Source organism: Rousettus aegyptiacus, unplaced genomic scaffold (genome assembly GCF_014176215.1).
Source record: "Rousettus aegyptiacus isolate mRouAeg1 unplaced genomic scaffold, mRouAeg1.p scaffold_m13_p_5, whole genome shotgun sequence".
Taxonomy (NCBI): Eukaryota; Metazoa; Chordata; class Mammalia; order Chiroptera; family Pteropodidae; genus Rousettus; species Rousettus aegyptiacus.
Window position 1 is genome coordinate 112,566,346 of NW_023416308.1, and position 24,451 is coordinate 112,590,796.

Consider the following 24,451-nt stretch of genomic DNA (forward strand, 5'->3'; position numbering starts at 1 on the left):
TAAATATCTCTGCAAATAATTCTGGAAGGCTATTTCATAGTACCAGACCCTGTTCTGAGTGTTTTACATATACCATCTTTAACTTCCACATTCCTTCCAGGACATGGGTGTAGAGAAGTGATGCGACTCCTCTTTAAATTCGCAAGGTAGAGGGAGGATTTGAACCCAAGCCGTCTACTGCCAGAGCTCAGGTACTAAATTACTCTGTTCTAATGCCCTTTCCTCTGACCGTTAACAGTGTTTATTTGGTGTGTTGTGATTACAGTGGTTTAAGTGTCTTCTTTTATACTTTTTTGACATGGTCCAAATTTCCTGCCCTCAGTAAGTTGTATTTGCAGTCAGGTGACTGACACCAGGAAGTACAGGACAGTGGTCAAGGTGTCTGGAGCCAGCCTCCTCTCGTCCCGTCTCAGCTCTTTCTCTTACCGCCTGGGTGGCGTTTCCCTCCCTGAGTCTCAATTTCCTCACTGGTACAGTAGAATCATAACAGTATCCGTCTCACAGGACTGTTGTGAGGAGCCAATGGGTTAAGCATAGATAAAGCTAACATGGCATGCTAGGCACGACTCTAAGTACTTTATACACAGATGATTAATATTAGTTGAGTAGATGAATGAGTGGGCTGCTGGGACTTCACAGGGTCACTTATCTCACTTAAATGCCTCGTCAACGAGGTTGGTCAGGAAGGGCTACCTTGGGTTGATGACAACTCCTCAGAGGGGAGAATGTGGCAGTATCTCCCCTCATCCCTCAAATAAGATGAAATTATGGTGGGGACAGCCAGACAGGACAAAGGCTGAATGGTGACAGATTGAGAAAGATAAATTTGAGGGGCCCTTTTCTGAGGGTTTCTCTCCTCTGGGAATCAGAGAAGCTTAATTAGAAGCTTAGGGCCTGATTAGAGAACCCCAATCAGTGGCAAATCTCCCCCCCCCCCCCCGCCTCCGCAACATCCCATCCTGGTCCTCTAATTGCCTTCCTGGAACACCCAGGATAGGGCAGAGATCCAGGTAGCTATTAAGGGGTGCTCCTGTGGATGCTGGAGCTTGTGAGCTGAAGGTGCTGAAGATGTTCATTTCTCTCCTCCCCCAAAGCCCTGCTTAGGTACTACGTTCTGCTCCCAACCAGCCCTGTCTTTTGGATTAGGGAAGGACCTCTTGGTCTTGACAAAAGTAAGTGTGGCCATAGCAGATCAGAGAGAAAATGAACTACAGTCCAGATTCGAAATGGTCTTGACAACCTGAATCTTGGTTTCCTCTCATCTAAAAAGGATTTCTCTCTTTTTCTCTTTAGAGAGTAGGCTCAAAACTGGTATAGCTTTTGGAGGAGCACAATGTGCCGGGAGCTTTTAGTTTCACTTCCCCTTTGAAGTGATGCAAGACACTTAGCATCTTTGGGTTTCAATTTCTCATCCATAACATGGCACTGATAATGCCTCTCAAACCTGATTCAGGCGATTGTTTTCGGAATCAGAAGAGACAAGGTAGGTGAGACTACGTGGAAAACTAGGGGTGGGGGGGGGCTATTTAAATGGCTCTATTGCAAAAGAGGAAAGAGCAAGCAGTAACTCCTGTCGAATCTGTAAGAAACTTGTAAAACCCCTGCAGATATTTGGAATGCGATGGTACCGACGTACAGAGGGAGCTGAAAGCAATAGACAGAATGAATTCCTCTGTAGGAGAGTAAGTCTCCATCACTGAAATTGTCCAGGCTCCATAAATGTGGTTGGTCAGAAAGGGTCACTATTAGCTAAAAAATCAGACGTCAGCCATGTTCTAGAGGGGTTTTCTGTTGTGGGCGGGAAGTAATTCTCAGACCCTTGCATTTCAGAGTCCATTGGCCACTTTTTGTGTGAGCCACCGTAAGGCATAGAGAACTGAGGTCTCCTTTAGGAGAGGTCAGCTGGGCACTGACTTTTGGAGAAGCTCTAAGGGGTTCGGGGTGGCGGAAGAGTTCCGTCCAGACCTCATGAGACCTGAGGCTTGTGTCCACGTGTCGTAAGGCTGGCTCTGTTAGGTATCCCCATCGCCACAATGCCGCTCCCCTCCCGATGTTTCTTTAAGGGAGGGCGGCCCCTCTGTTCTCACTGCTCTCCAAGAAGCTGAGCCTCAGAAAAGCTGTGCTAAGACTCTGAGAAGGAGGAGCAGCCTGGGCAGTAGGAACAGAGTCTCGTCAGGCTGCAGGAGACTGGACTCCAGTCACTGCCAACTTTTCCATCGGCTCTTTGCTTCTGGGCAAGACCCCCGTCATCTCAGGGCCTCTGTTTTCTTATCTCTGCTTTGTCTATCTGAAGGCAGAAGGGCAGAACCATGACCTTCAGAGACTCCTTTGAGTTCCAAGATGCTATTGCTCACTCAGTCCAGGGAGCAGATGGGTCAGAGTGAGCAGGCGCTGGGGAAGGTTTGAGGTCACTGTTTGGACAGACTTTCCATGCCATTTTAGGAGTTTATTATAGGATCACAAAGTGAGGAAGAACCTCGAGATTTCAACTTTTCAAGTCTTTTCCTTCCCACCTTCTTTCTTTGGAAGCACGAGCATCTGTATCACTACCACCACCACAGTGGGGGTGCGTGGTATGGTGGAAAGCGTTCTAGGTCTCAGTCCTGACTGCTTTCCTTCCTAGCTGTGTGATCACTGGACAAGTCAGTTGACCTCTCTGAGTCCTACTTTCCTCATCTAAAAATCAGTTGTGTGAGGCTCAGATGAAGGAATGGGGGTACAATGTTCTAAAGTGAGGAATCATGAAAGCAGTTTTTAATTTCGGGGAGGAAGAATTCACACCTTCCATTGTATGCCGCAGAACTAACCTTTGTTTAACACACAATGTCATCTTATTTCATCCTCATGACTTCATGCCCATTTTATAGATGAAAGAGCTGAAGTTCAGAGAATTTAAGCAACTGGCTGGGATTTGCGTCCCCCTCCCCCTCGTGACAGATCTTCAAAGCATTCTGGTTCTGTGACACCATGCAGTCTGCCTTTCTGCTGTGTTAGGACGCTTGCTGGAGAATATTTTTCTATATAGTTATGAGTTTTAATTCAACCAGAAAATTACCAACTAAAGTTTTTTTTTCCCCAAACTAGTTTCTGAGGAAAAGAGAAACTTAAATAGAGACTCTGTTTTCATCTCTAGATCGAGTCTGAACATAGAAAGAGTGTGGGTGGAGGAAGCTATGTTTTTGCACCATTTCAACTGTTTGAGGACTCAAGTCCACCCTGACGCTTTGAGTGGCCATCAAAGCATCTTGTAACTCATTCCTTTTTTCCTTTTTCCTCTTCAAGTAAGCACACACAGACAATGCCAGTTCTATTACAGCGGCAGAGGGAGAATCACTATCGTCTCTGTCCATTTAGTTCTATATATTTATCACTATGTCCCCAGCGTCCAGATTACTGCCTGGCACAGTATATATAAAAGTAGATCTTTCACAAATCTTTGTTGCAGATGTCCCGCTGAGAGCAATGGCTCCATAACTTTTGGAAGAGCATACAAACTTTATACCTCACTATTTTAAAATAACTTTAAACCTGACTTGGAGGATCTAAGTAGATTAGTTTTGCTGAGATATAAATAACTTTCAGATCCGTGGGTATATATTTTCCACAGTGTGTGTTATTTTAAAGCTGATGTCTGGGCACTTCTAACAATTCCTTCCAAGTGCAAATGCTTTACTTTCAGAATCATCTCCCCATACATTTTCTTGTTTGATCTGTGGTAGCCTCTCGGCTCCTGGTGCAGTGCTTCCTCTGCTGTAGAATGACAGTGGAAACTTATTAAACATCAAAGCCTGCTGGGCTTTCTCTCTTCCAAAGCTCCTGTCTGTTTTCTGAGGGTCAGCGAAGGTTTCGGGGGGTATTAATAATCTCAAAAGACAGATGATTTCAAGGTCTTTCTCCTTTAGCTTTGGCTTGTGTGAGAATTACATGTCTTAGGTGTGTTTACCATCAGTGGGCATAAAAATGAGGCTGTGGGTCTTGAGCAGACATGACTAACGCAGGGGACAGATAACCTAGGGGAGTCTTGTCTGGAAGTGAAATATTTCTATGCCTTATCGACAACGAGATAACAGACCTCTCAAAACATGAAATGCCGACAGATGCCCAAAACCGTGGAGTAGGATGGGTTTGTAACGGCACCGAGGATTCACTTTCCTCCTGTGTATCCTTAAAAGCCAGCAATTTCAGCTCTGTCGTGAGCTTCGAAAACAGGAAACTGCTGCTTCAGTGTTTTCTTCATATTTTCCCAGCAGCGTAGTTTATCTAAATTGCCTGGGACCAAATAGTTTCCTCTGAGGCCACACTGATCCACGATTCTTCTCCTCGCCTGGAGATTTTTGTGGAGCCGCTGTTTGTTTTCCCCTAATCTTCTTCATTAGGAAGTGGATTGGCTGTTCTAGCTAGAGTTATCTGTCATTTTGGATCAATTCAGGAATTTAGACCATGCATTGCAAGGCAAAGTGGAACCGTTTTTGGAGAGAACCAAACTTTCCAGCTCCTTGAGAGATCAGCAAACAAAAGGAAAAAGGAAACCTGGGTTTTTAAAAAAATTTTCCCGTGCTCATTGCAAAATGGACACACTCAATGCTCAAAAGGGTCACATGAAGGTGCGTCATGCATTAAGACACCTTGCATGCTGCTCACTGTCCCAGTATGGAGGCCAAGGTCATTGTCTCGAGATTTGGATCTGTGCCGGCTACAGAGGCACGGACATGGAGACCTCCCTAAGCTTTCCATCTTCTTCCTTGAGCATCCGCCTTTCTTCATCATCCATAGATCAGTCTGATTTAGGTTGGACCACTCTGTGTGCATTCTTTCCAGAGTCCATTTGGCACAGTCCTCTGGCGGCACCGTTATTGGTCTGATGCTGATGAGTCTGATCATTCTGAACATCCTGACATCTGGCTAATAGGCCATTTTAGTTTGTATTTATTTATCAATATCTCTTTCCAAAAGAGATATAAAGTGGCTTATAAAAATGCACGGCATGCAGCGAGATAAAATAAATTAAAAATGAAGAATGAGATTGGTTCAAAGGGCAAGTACCAGTAGGCAGACGGTAACGAGGAGTCAGGAGCTAGGTTGGTTCACATGACTTTTGTCTTGTCACTTAAACCTATACTAGAAGTGATGGTACCTCAGTGGCTGCACACTCCTTCTTGGAGTCTGATTTGATGGTAGCCCTGTGCATCTCTTCTGCCCTCCCATTCCTGTGGACAAGAGGACAAGATGTGACATGTACAGGTGATACTATCAGAAAGAGAACATGCAGTCTTTCCAGCTCAGAATTGGGGTCATTTTCCAAACTCTTTATTTAACTTATGTTGCTGTCCTCCTTGCCCACATGTAGAGAGTAATGTATATAAAGCTGCTGGAAAATCTTGTGCATAAAAATGATGCTCACTATGTGGTAACTTGTTAACACCATACTTGTGAGCAGTGGGCAGCTGTTGGGAGCCTGGCCCTGGGGTCCAATGGACCATGCTTCACATTTCGGTTTAGTAGTGTACTTAAACCAAATTAATTACTCTCTGCAAGCCCCTGTTTTCCAGTTTATAAATAGGGTAATAACAATATCCAGTGTTGGAGTATTGTGAGAAATAAATGAGGCAGTTTATGAAAACACCTTGAACAGTATTTGACACACAGTGAATGCTGCTTAATGTCATTCTTTATTATTATTATCAATACATGTTCTTTCCCTGCCTCATTAGACTTTCAGTAGAGGAGAGACCATCATATTGTAGAACAAGATGCAATGTTTGAGGTTATTTAGTGCAGCCTCCGCCTATGAGGACACAGATTCAGACAGGAAGATAGGTGTTCAAGTTTATGTCAGTGGCAGATACCGGACTTGAATTCAGAGCTCCGGATGCTGTTTCCAGCCTTCCTACAATAAATATCTCCGGCTTGTCATAATCGACTGCTCCTCTCCCACCATGACATTCCCCTCCAAAGGAAAATACCTGCCCTCCCCCGGAGGAGCTCTAAAAGTCTCTTAGGGGAGTAGTGGAGTGAAGTGGATCTCCTGACTTGTGCTTCTCCAGCTGGGGCTGCCTGAAGCTGGGCTACAGTGTGCTACTTCCTAGACCAAAGTGGTGAGCCACGGTGTAGGTTAGTAGACAGCACGAATAATTTGGAGCCAGAAGTCCTGGTGCCATTTATTAACTGTGTGGTCTTGGGAAAGTTGGTTTAACCACTTTGAGCCTCATTCGGCTCAGTAATAAAAGGGAGATAAATTAAATTTCTGAATGGTGGAAAGAGCTAGTGGTTGAAAAAACACTTTTGTAACAATTAACATGGAGTGAGTGTTTACTGTGTACTAGACACACTGCCTGTTTTTCCATGAATTATCTCTTTTACCTCTCACGGCGCAACAGTGCTGTTGTTATTGCCATAGATATCAGGCCGAGACTCACAATGTCAATTGCTTTGTCCATGGTCACACAAATAGAAGTTACTGAGTCTGAGTTTGGAACAAGCTTTGCCTGTTTTGGGGGCTCATTTTCTTAACCACTATGCTCTATGGTTAGGATTCTAGCCTTGCTTTTATATTAAATGATCGTAAGCTTATCATTGAGCCTCTGAAACACCTATCGGCTTCTCTCTGTATCTGGAGGCTGACACTTCTGAACAAAGTTGCCTCGAAAGTGACTCACAAGAACCTGAAGAATTCTGTGTATTTTGTAATGGAAATGGGGTGGTTCATTGCTGGTGATTTGTGTTTTTATTTTCTATTGTTTGTGGATAGATGATGTGTGCGACTATGGGTAAAGAGTTACCCAATCCCCAACATTTCTGCTAAAACGTCAACTTTTCAATAAACCATCCCTGACAGTCCTATGGAATAGCCCTCTTTTTATTTTGCCTCTCGCAATTCCCCACACCCCGCTCATCTTCTTTTTCATTTTTAATTTTTATAACACTTATCATCTTCTATCATGGTAGAAAATATACTCTAAAAATATATTGCGTATGCTTAGCTCTCTGTTAGAACGACGGCTCTACAGGGGCGAAGCTCTTTGTCTGCTGTTCTGAGCAACGAGAAGCCTACCTGGCACATGGTAAGTTCTCAGTAGATCCTTACTGAAAAAATAAATAAATGAATGTATTCTCTTTCTCTTCCCCCACCTCTTTGGTCAGGATGATATGTGTGAATTCCTTTTATAACACAGAAAATCATTGTTTTGACCAAAGGTCAAGATTAGATTGAACCCTAAGGAAAAAGAAAATCTCCTAAATATTTACATTATCAGAAATTCAGTGGAGGAAAAACACCAGATGATGATCTTTATTTTATCAGTAGATCAGCTTTTGTCAAACACTGAGCAGGGTTTCATTTTCTTATTTATCTGGAATCTTATGAGGCCTTTCTCGACTTCAGTTTTTATTTCAAGGTTGGAAGGAGGACAAGAAGAATCACCTTTGAAGTATTCAGTACTTGCATTACCCCAAATTAACAGCATCCAAAGGCACAGAGGCAAGATCGTCCAAGCACCTGGCAAGAACTTTAGCTGTATTAGAATTCTAAATTCAGTGTGATGGCTTTGTCCCTTAATAAGCAGACTAATTCTGGAATGACTTGATTCATGTAACTCACTGATTGATATTGATCTGGCATTTAAAAAAATGAGACAGGTCGTTTGGAATTAAGAGAAGATCTTGGAAACCTGGTCATGTTGGTTGGTAGGAACAGTTGCTTCTAGAAGCAACTCAGCACTCGACAGGTTGTAGAGATTCTAACAGCGCTTGCTCTTCATGGCTCACTGTCTTGCAGTCAATGCTATTCCACTCATACGCACATCAAAAGAACTGCAAAAGTAGATAGAGTTGATTTTTAGGACTCCAGGCCCGTGGACTTGGAGATAAGACTCCAAATGTACACGAACATAGGAGCACGTTACTCATATTGTTGTATAATTTAGAAAAAATAATTCTAAGTGTGTGAGTCTGACCGCAAGCTCAGCATAGTATGTTATGCCTTTCACAATAATATTGTGACTTTGGTGTTGAAATCCCCATTAAGCCAACAAAGATGTTGAGGCTCAGAAAGATGAATTGACTTGCCCAAGATCCCCAAGAATTTGAATCTAGGTCTGGTTTCAAAGCCCATGTCCCTAATATTCTATCACTAGGGTTTCTCCAACAAAGTGGTATTTCCCGCCTCTTCAGTGAGGCCGATGACAGATTCCGATTTGGAACCTATCAGAAGTTTGAAAAAGTCTAAGAAACTGAGTTCTAGTTCCGGCTTTGCCTCTTTGCTAACTATGAAGTCATGAGCTGGTCACTTTACCTCTTGGACCCTTGTATTCTTATTTCGAAAATGGGATTAACAATATATGCTTCCAAGGCTTTCTGATGGATCAAATGAAATAAAATTTGTAAGAAGCGTAAAGTGCTTTACACATCTAAAAGGTTGTTGTCATTACTGAAAATGGTCAAATCGAGCTATGCTCCCCTTAATTTATCTTCAATGAAACTTTATTGTATTTTTTTTTTATTTCAGCGGATAACCCAGGATTCATGGCAGAGAATGGCACTCTAGTGACAGAATTCATTCTGTTGGGGTTCCAGCTGCAGGCAGAGCTGCAGATGGGTCTCTTCTTTGTGTTCCTGGTCCTTTATCTCATCACCATGGCAGGCAACCTGGGCATGATAGTGCTGATTCGGAGTGACTCTCGCTTCCAGACTCCCATGTACTTCTTCCTCAGCCACCTCTCCTTCCTGGACATCTGCTACTCCTCTGTTATCGTCCCTCAGTTGCTTGAGACCTTGAACACTGATAAGATGGTCATTTCCTTTGAGCGCTGTGCCACCCAGTTCTTTTTTTTCACACTCTGTGCTAGTACTGAATGCTTCCTTTTGGCTGTGATGGCCTATGACCGTTACGTGGCTGTGTGTAACCCCCTCCTTTATGTCACTGCCATGACACCACAGACTCGCCTGGGACTGGTGGCTGGGGCATATGCTGGCGGCATGCTTAATTCTGTGATCCGCACTGGGTGTACCTTCTCGATCTCCTTCTGTAAGTCTAACCAAGTGGACTTCTTCTTCTGTGACCTTCCACCCCTGATGAAGCTTGCCTGTAGTGAGACCAGGCTACGGGAACAGGTGATCTACTTCTTAGCTTTCTTGGTCATTACAATCAGCATTTCGGTGATTCTTATCTCCTACCTGTTCATCATTTGGGCCATTTTGAAGATCCGTGCAGTAGGCGGCAAAGCCAAGACTTTCTCTACCTGTGCTTCTCACATGACTGCAGTGGCTCTTTTCTTTGGGACACTCATATTTATATACCTGAAAGGTAATATGGGAAAATCCCTCGGGAAGGACAAGATTGTGTCAGTGTTTTACACTGTGCTTATACCTATGCTGAACCCAATGATCTACAGTCTGAGAAACAAGGAAGTGAAGGAGGCTCTGAAGAAAGCTCTTGACAGGACGAGGGTTTCCAAGTAGAGTAAGACTTGAGCTCCATCTATTCAGAAGTTCCTGCAAATCATCCTTTAGGCTTTTGGCTTGTCCCTTAGCACACGAACCAGATCTCATAATTAGAAAGTCATATTGGGCCAAAAAATGTAGTTGAGCAATTTATTTATTAGCTTTATGACCTTGAACCAGAAATTCTCTGCTTGTTTTTGCATCAGTAAAAATCTCTGTCTTGTTGTGATTAAAGCCAGGATCAAGAGCGATGGAATGCTGAAGGGCTTTATAAATAATAACATGCTATAAAATGTAAAAGTCATATTTTTGAGCTGTCTTGGGTGTTGTCGAGTGTTTTTTCAGCTACTTGATTTTTTTTTCTACTAAGCTGATTTTTGCACCTTGAATAATTACAAAAGAACAACTATTGTTTACATAGTAAGGGCAGTGACATTCTTTGGTTGCAAGTAGTGAAGTAGAGATCAGCCTTGACCAAAAAAAGGTTTTCTCAACATTTGGTCATATCCAATTTAGGCATTTGTCATGGAAAATATGAGTAGCTAAACAGAAGAAGAAATAAAAGGGAAAGTAGATGCGAATTGGGAAAGGTTCAACTAGAATATGTTAGCCTACTTCCCAAGATAGCTTAGAGGACCATGACACTGTAGAATAAAAAAAAAGATGTAACAATTTACATTAATTCTTGGAAACAATTTGATCTTGATGTAGAGCTAAACTGAGTCTAGCCTATAACTTTTGAAATATTTCTTGATCACCAAAGGTCAGAAGCTTCACTTTATTTCTGAAGTATTGTTCACGGACCATCTGCCTCAATTAACTCAAGCCATGTTCTCTTCTCCCATAATGAAAACCACTCTCTACTCCCATCTCCTGTAGGACATTTACTTTATTATCAGAAGACAGATAACTATGAATCTGAGCACCACCTTTTAATGACCTCCACATCTGCTAGAAATATTACTTGAGAAACATCTTCATGGAGATTCAATCTTATAGATCATGTCAGCAAATATTTACTGACTATCTACTATGTATCGAACATGATACTGGGTGTCAGAATGTGGTAATAAATGAAACAGACGTGGTTCCTCCTGGTGATTAGAACCTGTGGCATAGACAGATACTAAACCGTTACACAGTTAAGCAATTTTTATATGACTTTGGAAGGTAGAACAAAAGAAGCAGCACAGGATATTGTTATACTGTATAATAAGATTCCGATCTAGTTTGGTGTGGTCAGAAAAGATTTCCTTGAGGGACTAACATTTAAACTGAGGCTTAAAGAATAAGTAGGTCGTAGTCGTAAGTTATGGAGACTGTTACAGATAGAAAATGTTACAAGATGCAAGGACCTGTGAGACAGGATGCCTTGAGGAACTGAGAGAGGCGAGTGGCTGCAGCAGAATGCGAGAGGGGGCTTAGCGTGAGATGCGGCTGGTACATTCAGGAGAAACTAGGTCACAGAGAGCCTTGTAGGCTCGCTTAGGGACTTGTGGCCTTTCCTTCAAATGCAAGGCATGAAATGATAATATCTGAATTTCAACAAGATCCCTTTGGTGGTATCGTGACGGGCAGAAGGGGTCCTGTGGTGATAGAGATGGAGGGAAGCACATCCATTCCATCCAGGGAACAACGAATGGCGTATCCCAGGGCCTGGTACTTCATTTGCACACGGTATTGTGTGCTTCATTCTAGAATCTGAGTTAGGCCAGAGAAAGCTAGCAGGGCCCTGACCATAGTATTGATTTACGACTGATTCTTGGTGAAATAGTGAAATTAGGGAAATATACCTTTGGCGCTATCTAGTTTTTCAATGGTACACCTTTCCTTCCCTGAATTGCAGCCTTCCTCAGGTATACAGGTGTACGCAACATGTCCCTTCATCAAAAATAGACATCAACTACTCCCTCTTAAGAGGCTGACACATTTTCATCAACTCTCACTCAGGCTGTGTTAATGGGCGGAAGGAATCACCCCTTACGAGGCTTCTCATATAAAGGCAAGTAAAACTTCAACTTGAAACTCAAACGAATGGGCAAAATGCTAAACCATGACTGTGCTATTTTCTTAGGGATGGGAGTCACCTCACGTTCCTCCCACCTTCTCCTTGGTAAGGGGCAACCGACTCTGTCTATAAATGAATGGCCTTTGATATCTGCATAGTATTAGATGTGTACACAATTGTTTGAGGGATGCACAAAATGGATAAAAATAAAATGAAGTTTAAGGGGACTATCTTCTGTTTAATGTGAGAAGGCAACGGAAGAAAGGACATTTACAGCGAATTTCCAATTACATATATTAATAAATAAATGAAAGCATTAATAAATTACCTAATGTGTGTTAAGCTCTGTGCTAAGAGTTTTCATTATTCTTATTTAAAAATATCATTCTTAAAATAGACTCTACATGTAATCCTTTAGAAAAAAAGGAATCTCGTGATGGTTGATCTTATGTGTCAATTTGACTGAATCACAGGGCGCCTAGAAATTTGGCTAAACCTTATTTCTGGGTGTGTTTATGAGGACGGTTCCAGATGAGATTAGCATTTGAATTGGTGAACTCGGCAAAGCAGCTTGCTCTCCTCAGAGTGGCTGGGCATCATCCAGTCAGTGGAGGGCTTGAATGGAAATGAAGGTGGAGCAAGGGAGGCTCATGCCTTCTCTGCCTGACCGCATGTGCTGGAACACTGGTCTTCTTCTGCACCCGGACTGGGATTTACGCCACTGGCTTCCCTGGTTCTCAGGCCTCCAGACCTAACTATGCCACTGCTTTCTGGGATCTTGTAGACTGTGGGACGTCTCAGCTTTTACATGAGGAATCGCGTAAGCCAATGTCTTACAACAAATCTCCTTCTATGCCATGAACAGATCCATCAGCTCCAAAGGTTTCCCACCTTCCTATGCTTCTCCTTCTTCTCCTTCTCTTCCTCCTCTTTCTTCTTCTCCTTTCACTCCTTCCCCTTCCACTTCTCATCCTCCTTCTCCTTCTTCTTCTTGTTATTATTATTTTGTGATAAGAACACAACATAAGATCTACCTTCTTAGCAAATTTTTACTATACAATATAGATTGTGGGGATGGTTTCATAGTGATATACTTGTCTCCAAATTCATCAAGATGTATACATTAAATATGTACAAGTTTTTATGTCAATCATACATCCATAAAGTGGTTTAAGAAAAGTCTTCATATATATATCCTGTCCATGTTGTATCTCTGGAGAACTCTAAGTAATAAGGTCCAGTAGGTAACATTGGAGTCTTTTTCTTTTTATCCCCCTCGGCTTCTAAGTGTATTCCTTTTAGGAACTGGGTTTTAGAAGTATAAATTTTTAGCTGTAATGCTTTGGCCTCGGTCTACCCCAAAACAATATAAGGAAGATGAAGAAAGCAGACCTTCAGACTCGGAATTGACCAAATTAACCCAGTAGATCAAAAGGCCAAGGCACCATGTTCTCATCGTTGAGAACAACACCAAAAAGTGACGTCACCAAGATGGGGGTAGAGGGGACCCTGACATCCATCCTCCTGCAAAGATCAGCAATTAGACAGCTACCGATAAACAAACACAGCTCTGGAAGCACTCAGGAGTCCACTTGAAAAACTTCAGCAACGCGTGGAACAAAAACCCTGAGAATAACCGCGTGGAAGGGAAGGAAGGACGGCTTCGTTTGGCCTGCACCATCCCATTTTCCAGGCTGGTTCAGCTCAGTGCCGAGAGGGAGCTCCTCACCAGGAAGACTTCCACTCCCTGAGAAAGGGAGAGTGGGCGAGTGACCCCTGTCCTCTGCCTTTCGGGCACTGCACAGAGGACCCGCTTTGGTTTCATCCCACCCAGAGATGGATGGCTAGGAAAAAGGAAGGCGGGCAGGGGCTACCAGTGCCGGCCACACAGCGGGAGTGGCCGTGGCTCCCAGTGACATGTTCTGCAGAAGACACCAGCAACTTTCACCACTGAAGAAACCAACGGGCGGCACAGCCTCCATGGACCACAGGCCGCATTCACTAATTATCACCCCGCAGGTTTTTGTGTTCACAGATGCCAGCCACCGGAATCCTTCTTACCTCTTTCCCCCATCTCCCTTTGCCAACCAGAGCCGGGGATCTGCGCTGGCAGCCAGCCCAGGCCTCTGCAGCTGCATGAGTACAAAACTCTAGCCTCAAGGCCAGCTGTGCGAGCGCTCAGAGCTGTCCCTCCAGCTTCAGGCCTTCGGGTGCAGGCCTGGCTGCTGTCCCCGGCCTTCTTGGCTTGTTGTATGTGTGCCTGTGGCGAGACGTTGCACCAGCACGAATAGTCACCAATGCTGGGGCTTGGACGGCTGCTCATGGGTCCAGATCTGGCCCTGTCCCCTGTCGCCGACCTGCACCGCTGTGCTCACCTACAGCTAGCTGCCCACCCCCTCACTGGCCTCCACTGCTGTGCGTGTGCCCGTGGTGAGACCCTGCGGCCACAGGATGCCAACAGCAGGGCCTTTTGACACCAAAAGCGAAGTCAACAAAAGCAAAAATCAACAAGTGGGCTTACGTCAAACTAAAAGGCTTCTGCAAATCAAAAGAAACAACACAATGAAAGGGCAGCCTACAGAAGGAGAGAAAAATATTTGCAAACCATGTATCTGATAAGGAGTTAATGACAAAATATATGAGGAAATCATACAACCCAATAACAACAACAACAAAAAACAATCCAGTTAAAAATGGGCAGAGCACTGGAATAGACATTTTCCCAAAGAAAACATTCGAATGGACAACAGGTATATGAAGGGATGGTTGATATCATCAATTATAAGGGAAATGCAAATCAGCACCACAATGAGATCACTTTGCAGCTGTTAGAATGGCTATTATCAAAAAGACAAGAGATAATAAATGCTGATGAGGAATTGAAACAAAGGGATCCCTAGAGCACCGCTGGTGGGAATGTAAATTGGTACAACCACTATGGGAAACAGTAGGGAAGTTCTACCACATGACCTAGTAATCCAACTTCTGGGTAATTATCCCAAAGAAATATAATCAATATCTAGATGAGATATCAACACTCATGTCCATTGGAGCATTTTTGACAATAACCAAGCCATGGAAACAACCTAACTGCCCAGTGACAGATGAATAAATAAGGAAAATGTCACACACTCACACACGCACAGGAAAAAGAAAATCCTGCCTTTTGTAACAATGTGGGTAGACCTCGACAATATTATGCTAAGTGAAATAAGTTAGATAGAAAAAGACAAATCCTGTATGATCCTACTTGTATGTGGAATCCAAAAAGTTGAACTCATAGAAATGGAGAGTAGATTGATGGTTTCCAGGGTCTGAGGATTGGTGAAAGAGGGAGCAGCAGTCAAAGTGTATAAACTTTCCATTATAAGATGAGTAAGTTCTGGATCCAATGTACAGCATCATGGCTGCCGTTAGCCGTACTGTGTTACATACCTGAAAGTTGTTATGAGAACAGTTCTTAAATGTTCTCACCATAACAACAACAAAACAACAAAACAAAATAGTAATTATGTAAGATGAAGTATATGTTAACTAACTTCATCTTGACAAACCCTTTATGATACACACGTGCATCAAATCATCACATTGTGCACCCTAAACTTACACAATGTCATAGGTCCATTATATCTCAATAAAGCTGGGGGCGGGGAAGGACAACACCGAGTCTTTAATTGTGATTTCCCTTTTTCGCATGTACTAATTTGAAAGAATAAATAGAAGTGTAAAGCCCAGTTAACTAGATTATGCCATAAGGGCATGGGTGTAGAGTAGAATGATGGAGTTTAACTCATACAACGTATAATCTTAGGAATTTGGTTTGAGAGTATATTTACATATTTACTTTTGTGTATGGGTCAGGATATCATCTGGGAGAGTCATGACACTTCAGGTAAGATCAACAACAATCACAAAAAAATTCTTTTTTGGTGATAAAGATGAATAGAGTACAGATAGAAATACTTTCTGGATTTCTTTTTCTGCTTCCCTTGCTCACATCTTATTTGTTTAACCTAGAGAGAAAGAATAATGGATCACAGTCTCGTGCAAAAGACCACAAGGTGCTCAAGCTCCAAAGTCACCCCTCATGAATCTCCCAGATCCTTTTGGAAATAATAGTGGTAGAGGGTGAAAAGAAAATGAAGCATCTTGAGTTTTAGGAGAACTGTCTGTTTAGGTCCTCTGCCCATCCATAAAACTCATAAACACAGACAACAGTATGGTGGTTACCAGAGGGAAAGAGGGAGCGGGGAGGTAGATAAAGGTAAACGAGGTCAGGTATGTGGTGACAGAAGATTTGACTTTGGGAGGCAAACACATAATACAACATAAAGATGATATATTATTGAATCGTACACTTGAAACCTATATAATTTTATTAACCAATGTCATTCCATTTCGGATAAAAGGTTGTTTTTTTTTTTTTTTTAATTGGCGGAGTTCAAAGAAGATAAAATAGCTCTAGGTTCTGAATTTCATTTTGCCTGATGCTGAATTCAAACCTCAAATAATATTTCCTCCTGAATCTTACTTAAATATGGAGTACAAGGAGCCTAACGCACTTGAAAAATTGGAGAAAGCTGACGGAAGTTGAAAGGAAAGCAGGCTGCCTGCTCCCCTGTGGTGCGCCTAGGGTTTGTTCATGGACACCAATGTGTTTCATGGATGTTACACGATTCATCCTTTAATCCTATTGGGGAAGAAGGTCTCAGCTGTTTCCACTTATCTCCTTTCGAAACCCATGAACTGATCTGAAAACTGTTGAAAAAAACATGTCTTTTTCTCAACATATCTATCTTTATTGAAAACATATTGCGCGCACGCGCGCGCGCACACACACACGAATGACAGCAACAGCAGTAACAAAAGTGCTTTTTTTCCTTGTAATGGAATGACTGTCTGAACTTTCTAATTCTACCATTAGTTAGTAAATGTGTTTCGTCGGGTTTTGAAACCATAAAAAATGTATTGTAAAAATAGCCCGTCTATATCTTTTACTTTTTATTTTCACTATAGACATAGTCTAAAATATTTTACTCATTAATCCAATAAATCAACTCTCTATTGAGGGGCTGCTCTGCACTGAGCACTATTCTAGCAGCTTGGGAATTATGTCAATGAAGAAAAAAAGCAAAAATTTCTTCCCTTGTGGAGTTACATCCAAATGGAGATAGACAAACACACTGAATATGACAAATAAGTAAATAATATAGTAAGTAATGCAGTATGTTAAAATGTGTTAAGTGCTGTGGAAAACCCAAAGATATGGCTTTTGTAACCTAAGTGAGTTAACTCTCTGCATCAGAGTTGCTAGAGGAAGAGCTAGGAGGTAATTATTTATTTTACAGTGCGATATAGTCTCAAATATATCCACCGAAGAACAATGCCTGTTCTCCCTATCCTCCAGCCCCTGAAAACTACTATTATTTTCTCTGCTTATATGAGTTTGAGTATTTTAGATGCCTCAGATAAGTGGAATCATGCACTATTTGTTCTTCTGTGACTGGCTTATTTCACTTAGCATAATGTCCTGAGGTTCATCTATTATTGCAAATGTCAGAATTTCCTTCCTCTTCAAGGCCAAATTATATTCCACTGCATGTATATATCACATTTTCTTTATTCATTCATCTGTTGATGGACGGTTAGATTTTTTCCACATCTTGGCTATGGTGAATATTACTGTTATAAATATCGGCGTACAGATATCTGTTGAACTCCCTGTTTTCAATGTGTGGGGGACATAATACCTGAAAGTGGAATTGCTAGATCATATGATAAAACTTTGTTTAACTTTTTGAGGAACTGCTTACTATTTGGCACAGTGGCTATACCATTTTACATTGCCATCAGTAATGTACCAAAATTCCAGTTTTTCTACATCATCACCAACCCTTGTCATTTTCTGTGTTTTTTCCTCTTTCCGATAGCCATTCTAATGAATGTGACATGGTATCTCAATGTGGTTTTGATTTGCATTACTCTAATGATTAGTGATGTTGAACATCTTTTTACGTGCTTATTGGCCATTCGTGTATCTTCTTTGGAGAAACGCCTAAGTCCTTTGTTCACTGAAAAAATTTTTTTGAGTCGCATGAGTTCTTTATATATTCTGGATACCAATCCTATAGGAGATATGTGATTTGCAAATATTTTTGCCCATTTCGTGGTTTGTTATTTTTACTCTGTTGATTATGTCCTTTGATGCACAAAAATTTAAATTTTGATGAAGTCTAGTTTATTTTTTTGATTGCCTGAGCTCTTGGTGTCATGTACAAGACATTACATAATCTCAGGTACTGGAGCTAAATAGCAACTGTGTTTTAAAGTTGCTGTTGAGAAGGTGGCATCGTGTTATTCACTTTCGTAGTTTACCTGGCAGAAAGGATGCTCCTCAGGGAGGACAAACCCAAACCTGCACAAAGTAAAACTCTTCCATTTATGGCTTGTGAGGTCACAGACATATTAAGGTGTAAGCATTGGGTAAGGGGTCTGAGCCAGAAACGCTGGGGAAGCATAGATCTAGTGGGTATTATCTTAATATAACCGTGTGGACACACCAGTCATTGCTGAACACACACACACACACACACACACACACACACACACACGCATGCACACCTCACTTCTAGACGATGTGGTCAGTGAATTAATGTCTGGTTTCTATTGCTTTACCTGACAGGGAACTACCCCCAGGCTTTAACACAACTGTCTTGGTCCTGATGTCACTTAGTTTCATCAGAAGCTCCATTTCTTCTCTAATTAGAATCATCATCTCCTATGGGTAAGGGAATCAGGGTAGGAAGACACTCCCAGACAGTTCGCATTTCCCCTTTATCAGGAGTGGACTAGATGATTGTCGAATTTCCTAGGAGATTAAGAAAACAGAGAGGCTGTGTGGAAATCCTCTAGGCCAGGAGAACAGTATTCCTGAGTCCCAGAAATTATAGATTGAGTAGAATCAGGAGTGTTGGCATGACGATCTTGGAAGTTGCAGGTGCGAGCTAGTTCTGGAAGCCATGATGTGATGGAGGATAGGTTGGATGAGAATATAAAGGATTGAAACAATTAAAGTCGCAGAATCGGAACGCTGAAAACAAACTCATTGCTGAATTCCCTGCAGAAGGGCTGTTGCAATGTGCAGTGAATGAAAATGCCAGATTCCGTACACGCTGACAGCACCGGGGAGACGTTTAGATATTTCAAATACTTAGATATTCCAAATCTAAAATATCGTGGTAAATATTTACTTAAAAAATACCTCATTATTTTAGCTCGTATTTCTTTGATTATTAACAGGGTTTGAAATTGTCTCATTTGTTTGCCTCATTTACATTCCTTTTGTAAATTTTTTATGTGCTTTGTCGACTGATTTCTAAAAGTACTTTGTATATTGTTGGAAAAAAGTCTTTTGTTTGTCATTTGTGTTGCAAATATTTTCCCAAGTTTGTCTTTAGAATTTGTTTATGGTGCTTTTAGCCTCCAAAAATGTTAAAATTTGATGTAGTTAGATTTATTCATTTTTTTCCTTTGTAGCTTCTAGGTTTCCTGTTGTGTTTGGAAAGGTCTTTCTAAGATAATCAAATTATTTACCCGCATTTACCTTTAAACGTGTTAAAATGTCATTTTCTTTTTTATGTCCAAATTCTTGGATTCATCTTGAATTTAGTTTGCATTTCTTTGGGAGATTGCTGATGCCTGAGCTTTGGGAAGGCAGGCACGGAGTTTTCGCCATTTCGCCATTCGCCAATGTGATGCAACAGCCTGGCACCTGGCAAGTGTTTAGTAAACATGCCGTTAATTAGTACATGAATTAAGCTCTAGAAGATAAAGAAATGAGCTGATTCTATGAAAAGGAAAGCCTTCATTTCTGGATTTTATACTTTAAAAGGAATAAAAACAGAGTGGACCATGTCCAGAAAAAAAAAAACCGGGACAGCGAGGGGACCAGAAACCAAGTTAGATAAGGAACTGGGATGCTTCCATGGGGATAACTCACTGGGGAGCTCTGCCTTTGCCTCGTGTTAAGGAGATGGGCTACAGCCAGTGGTGGATGCTTTGGTATTCAGAGTTTAAGGAAAAGCTCTTGGATGAATTGCTCAAGAAAGAAGGATGCATGCCAAACTGTTAACAGGGTAGTGTTAGAAAGTTTCATTTTCTCTTGATTGTTGGAATCCTGTATTATCAGAAAGATATAGACAATAAAATACAATGAGGTTAATATCTAAGTTAGTTACTAATTAAATAATGACTGGAAATAATTCATTAAGCAACAAAGGCAGAGCTAGGAGAGTCCTGTGCGGGAAGATTTGGAACATTATCAGAAACAACTACCATACCCTCAAACCCTCAAAAATTTCCTCATTTAACCTTCTGAATCAGGGTGGGCTGTCTTGTGGGTGAAAGAAATGGAAAGTTTTAAGATCCCTGATTCTTCTAAAGCTGTTGAAAGTATCCACCTGCTCTTAGTCACATTGTACTGTTGGCCTCTAACCATTAATTAGTAATTTTATATTTGACAAGAAAAGCCTAGAATATTTTAAAAGGCAAGTTGAAACATTACGACAAATTACAACACACCAAAGCGATGTTTTTCAAATGGTAGGTTATGATCCATTAATGAGTCATCAAAGTAATTTAGTAGGTTACGATCAACTTAAAAAAACAAGATAGGATATAATAGATTTAAATAAAATAGAATAGAAAACAGGGTATGGATGAACGATTTATTTCCTTTAGTGAGTTGTGGTCAACACGTGTGAATCTTACTGCATTATACACTTAAAAATATATTCTTTTACAGGGTTGGGGTTATAAGAGTCCTTATTTGATAATTTAATATTAAAGTTGTTTTCAATGTCAAAAAAAAAAGGGAGTGGCTTGGGTTTGCAGATGATGGGCTCTTTTTCCATAGGGTTGCTTAAACGTACGCTTATGGGATTCTTGGGGATTGTTGCAAAAGAGTCCAACATCAAGAGCCAAGTCACTGAGTGATACTGGTTGAAGATGATTCAATGGGGAGGGTGGGGACTTGTCATTGGGAGAGACCTTGCCCTGTGTAAAGGAACACCAGCCTCTCAATTCTAACCAAGTGTTATCCTATGTTATAGCAAGATTTCTTTCCTCAAGAGAAGTTTAAAATTAAAAAAATTTTAAAACAGATGTTTCTTGAGTTATGAAATGGCCAAGTTTTACCTTTCCTTTATGCATCACTTGATGCCTAGTCTCGATTTGTAAAGCCCAGAAATTCTTCCCTACATGGCCTCTCACCTTTCCTGCCTTCTATCAGCCTCTGGCTGATGTTATTCTTAGCTGCAGGATCAACTTCAGTTCCGAAACAGACTCCTTGGTCTCTCTTTGCTAGTCCCAGAATTTAGGAACTATTTTGCTGGAGCTCTCCAACTGCATGGATTGTAAAAATAGTTTATCAGGGTACTTAGAATTATTTTAAGTTTCTCAGCTATTTACGTACAATTAGGAATCTCAGAAGGTTTTCTTTTCCCTTTGCCTTATGCGAAACTCAAAAAGCTATTAGAGTGCTGTGACCTGTGAGACAACAGGACAGTTGTACAATCTCCAAAAATTTGTCCCATTTGCTATGTCATGGTGTCTGAAATTCTCACAGAACTGTTTGCTCTTTTGAGTACAGCTGCAAGGACCTTGGTTGACACTCACTTATTTTCAAGAGAGAATAAAGCTCTTAGCCAAGGATATCTTCACATGCAAGAATAAACCTTTTAGCTATCAATACCTTTACATGATTCCTCAGGAGAAGACCGAGCCTTTAGTGAATAGAACAGAGGACAGGACGGTTTTGATAGAGGCGGTGGTGACAACTGGAGGAATGTTGAAAATAACATGGATCTCAAGATATTTTTAGAAGGGAAAGGCCAATGATCATTCAGGCAGGGCGGAGTGGGGCAGTTGGCAATTGTTGGACATTTCAGGGGTGTCATATCAGGGTCTCGAGCCTTGGGAGGTGGGAAGACAGCAGGAAGGGCACCGACGCGTATCTGCGGGCTACTAAAGCACCCCACACTTTCCTACTCCCTAGTCTCTTGCTCGAGTTGGTCCTGGTTTTGGAATGTTATTACTTTGACTTTTCTGTGCAGTGAACTTCCCTTATCAATCAGTGTCTAGCCCAACTGTCACTTGTTTTAGGGAACTTTTTCTACCACTTTCTCTCCTGGCTCAATAACCACCTCTGTGCCCCTCTCATCCAGCCCCTTCAAGAAATTCCATTCCATCTGCCTAGTCTGTGGGCTCCCTGTCATTACTTCTGCTCTCCTATTTCCACTGCAGTCTGGACCAGAGCCTCTTGCTTACTCGGCAGAACTAATTGCTTCCTTCCTTCCCAATGTCTCCATAGTTCTCCATTCATTCCACCATCCTGGCCCATATCTCATACATCGTATTGTTAAAAATGTGCTTGTCTTCTTGGCTTTTCTTTACTTAACACAATCTCTGCATGTAGTAAGTGCTCTGTTAACATATTTACTAATTGAATGAAGTCAGCGTTGCTTTTTTCACACCTCTGTAGGAACTTCAACCAGCCTCTGTGTCTCTGTGACATCCTGGTCTATTTCTTGAAAGTACTATTTAAGCAGTAGTTCAGGACTCTTGTTATTCTTGTAAATAAATTAATTCATTTATTGAGGTCTTACAAGGTCTTGGATGTTGCGGTTGGTTAAGAATGAAGGCAAGAGTCTGTCTTCAGATATTTGCTGATGCTTTCTTGAGGGAGAGCTTTTTATTCTCAGTACGTAATATTTATCTATAATCTCCAGGGGTTCTTAATTTTAGAGGAATTTCTTGCACCAAGACTTTGCTTACTTGATAGTAGCTATGTGCCTTCATCTCAGGAAAACAAACACATGCTTCTACAGTCAAATTTTGCAATCAAGAACATGAATAAAGGCAGGACTGATGTTTATCCAGAGGAAAAACAGAAAAAGTTCTCCATGATTAGAATTCACTTTATTCAAGCTACTTAATTTCAGGTCAGTTAAGCATGAGTCCCCTCGAATGCCCCACTCAGATTTTTTTGTATCATTATTTCATGTTTTCCAGATAAATAAGGTCTGACTACAGGTATTGGATATTGCCATGAAAGGAGGAAACACCAAAGACCTTTCTCTCTCTCTCTCTCTGCCAGCTGAGAACACAGCAAGAAGGAAGCTGTCTACGAGCCAGGGAGAGCGCTCTCCCCAGAACTCGACCATGTTGGATTCCAGCCTCTAGGACAGCGAGAAAAGAAATTCCTGTTTTTTAAACCACCCAGCCTACGGTATTTTATGATGGCAGCCCCTAGCAAACTAATATAGATGCAGAGCTGGAGGCAAAGAGAACTTCTAAGCATTAATAACAATGGTGAACACTTGGCCAGTGTCAATAGAGCCTGAATTCTTTACTGGAATAGCAGAACGAGTGATCTTAAAGTTAAATTTCATTGTGACGCCAGTGGCACTGCTACTTAAAGTGGAATTTCCCTGAGGACATGCCCAGCCATGGCAAAGTGAAGTTCTGTAAGTCATATGAAAGAACGCTCCTTCATTAGACTGAGGGCTTCAGAATGATGTCACGGCTACTGCTAGCGAAAAAAATAGCATGGGCATTATATGGGGCTGTGCATTAATAGCCCAATCAGGAAGATAATATTTAAAAGAGGTCTCTTATTTTTTTTTAGTGCTTTAGTCTATTTCTTTATAAGATATCGATGTGATCATTAAAATGGATTCCATTGTTTTTTTTTTTACCTTAAAATCCAGACCTTAATGTGGTGCTATCCTGTGTTTACCACTCATATAAATCTTCGGAAAATGCAAGGAAATAAAAGTCATAGTCACACCCTCAAGTCCCGCGCAGAGGGAAGGCCGATGTACATGAAATAGCACCAGGAGATCGTGTGTAACCAGCTCCTGCACTGGGGTAGGGGGCAGCCTTAAGTTCATTCATTACCAAATTTATCAAAACTGCTTTAGTTAAAATTACAAGCCGACGAGTCGGTAATAAAATAGAAATTCTGTAATTCAGTCTTTTCCTTAATTCGGATTGGTCTTCTTAGTTAGTAAGATTATGATATTAAGAAAAGATTCATCTAGTACCTCTGCTATATTGAAGGTATTTTACTCATGTCCGTAGGCTTAAAATTGTATTTTGTTTTCAATAATAAATATCTCACTTAACAAATGGAACAACATTGTAATAACAGATATTTTGGAGATAAGAAAAATCCTCTGAGATTTCCACTTCATCAACCTATACTCTCTCTCTCTCTGTTTGTCTCTCTTTTTCTGTCTCTTCCATTTGTCTGTCTGTTTGTCTGTCTCTCACTATTACTATGCACACCCCCACACACAGATAGATATAGTGTATGTGTATACGTATATATGTATATATATAATATCTATCTAGCGTATGTACTATGTATCTGTATATATATAATATATATACATATTTGGTAAATGTTGGTTCATTTCCTGTGTCGCAGAGTCAATACCTTGCAGTTTCAATTCCAGAATAGTTTATTAAAATATCAGCACTTGAGAAATAGGGGAAGACAGAGAACAGAAAAGGCTGAAAACTTCCTTAAAGGATATTGAGGCATTTTCTTCTAGCAACCTATGAGTCAACCTGATGCTTTGGAGCACATGGTTTCAGTTACTCTGTGGGTGAAGACCAAACCCTGGACTTGTCTTGTAAAAGCCGACGTAATCCGGTTCCAACCAACGGCTCTATGCTCCCCTTACACATGCTCCTCTTAGCTGAGCCCTGGTCACGCTGGTTTCTTCCAGTCTCTTAAATACATGACCTTGGCTAACTCCAGTCCAGGGCCCGCCCAGGTCATCCACTCTGTTCCATCTGCACACTTTCTTACTGGTTTCTCCTAAGGGCAGTCAGATCCCAGCTCGCTTCCCCCAGGAAGCCTCCCAGGACTTCTCTAACAGAATCATACGACTCCTTTTCCTCCCTCATAGCTATGTACGTCTCTTCTCTGTAGCACTT

At 41.4% G+C, this 24,451-nt stretch overlaps 1 protein-coding gene across 2 annotated transcripts; it reads left to right on the forward strand.

Moving 5' to 3' along the window:
* The first annotated feature begins 1,423 nt into the window (after nucleotides 1-1,423).
* LOC107518422 (olfactory receptor 9I1-like) lies at nucleotides 1,424-23,062 on the forward strand. 2 transcript variants are annotated; one of them, XM_036221535.1, is made up of 3 exons: nucleotides 1,428-1,483; nucleotides 6,981-7,477; nucleotides 8,504-9,994. In XM_036221535.1, exons 2-3 carry the CDS (start codon nucleotides 7,279-7,281, stop codon nucleotides 9,454-9,456), a joined length of 1,152 nt encoding a protein of 383 aa, XP_036077428.1. In that variant the 5' UTR covers nucleotides 1,428-1,483; nucleotides 6,981-7,278; the 3' UTR covers nucleotides 9,457-9,994. The 2 variants fall into 2 exon arrangements, 1 of the variants encoding a protein (XP_036077428.1); XR_004951048.1 differs by lacking the exons at nucleotides 6,981-7,477; nucleotides 8,504-9,994 and adding an exon at nucleotides 22,517-23,062 and having other exon boundaries at nucleotides 1,424-1,483.
* The last annotated feature ends 1,389 nt before the right edge of the window (nucleotides 23,063-24,451 follow it).

Excerpts from the sequence above, each read along its gene's own strand:
- LOC107518422 (XM_036221535.1), top strand. The coding sequence starts at position 7,279 with ATGATGATCTTTATTTTATCAGTAGATCAGCTTTTGTCAAACACTGAG. Across the intron at positions 7,478-8,503 it reads CAGCATCCAAAGGCACAGAG|CGGATAACCCAGGATTCATG; the intron begins GCAAGATCGTCC and ends TTTTTATTTCAG.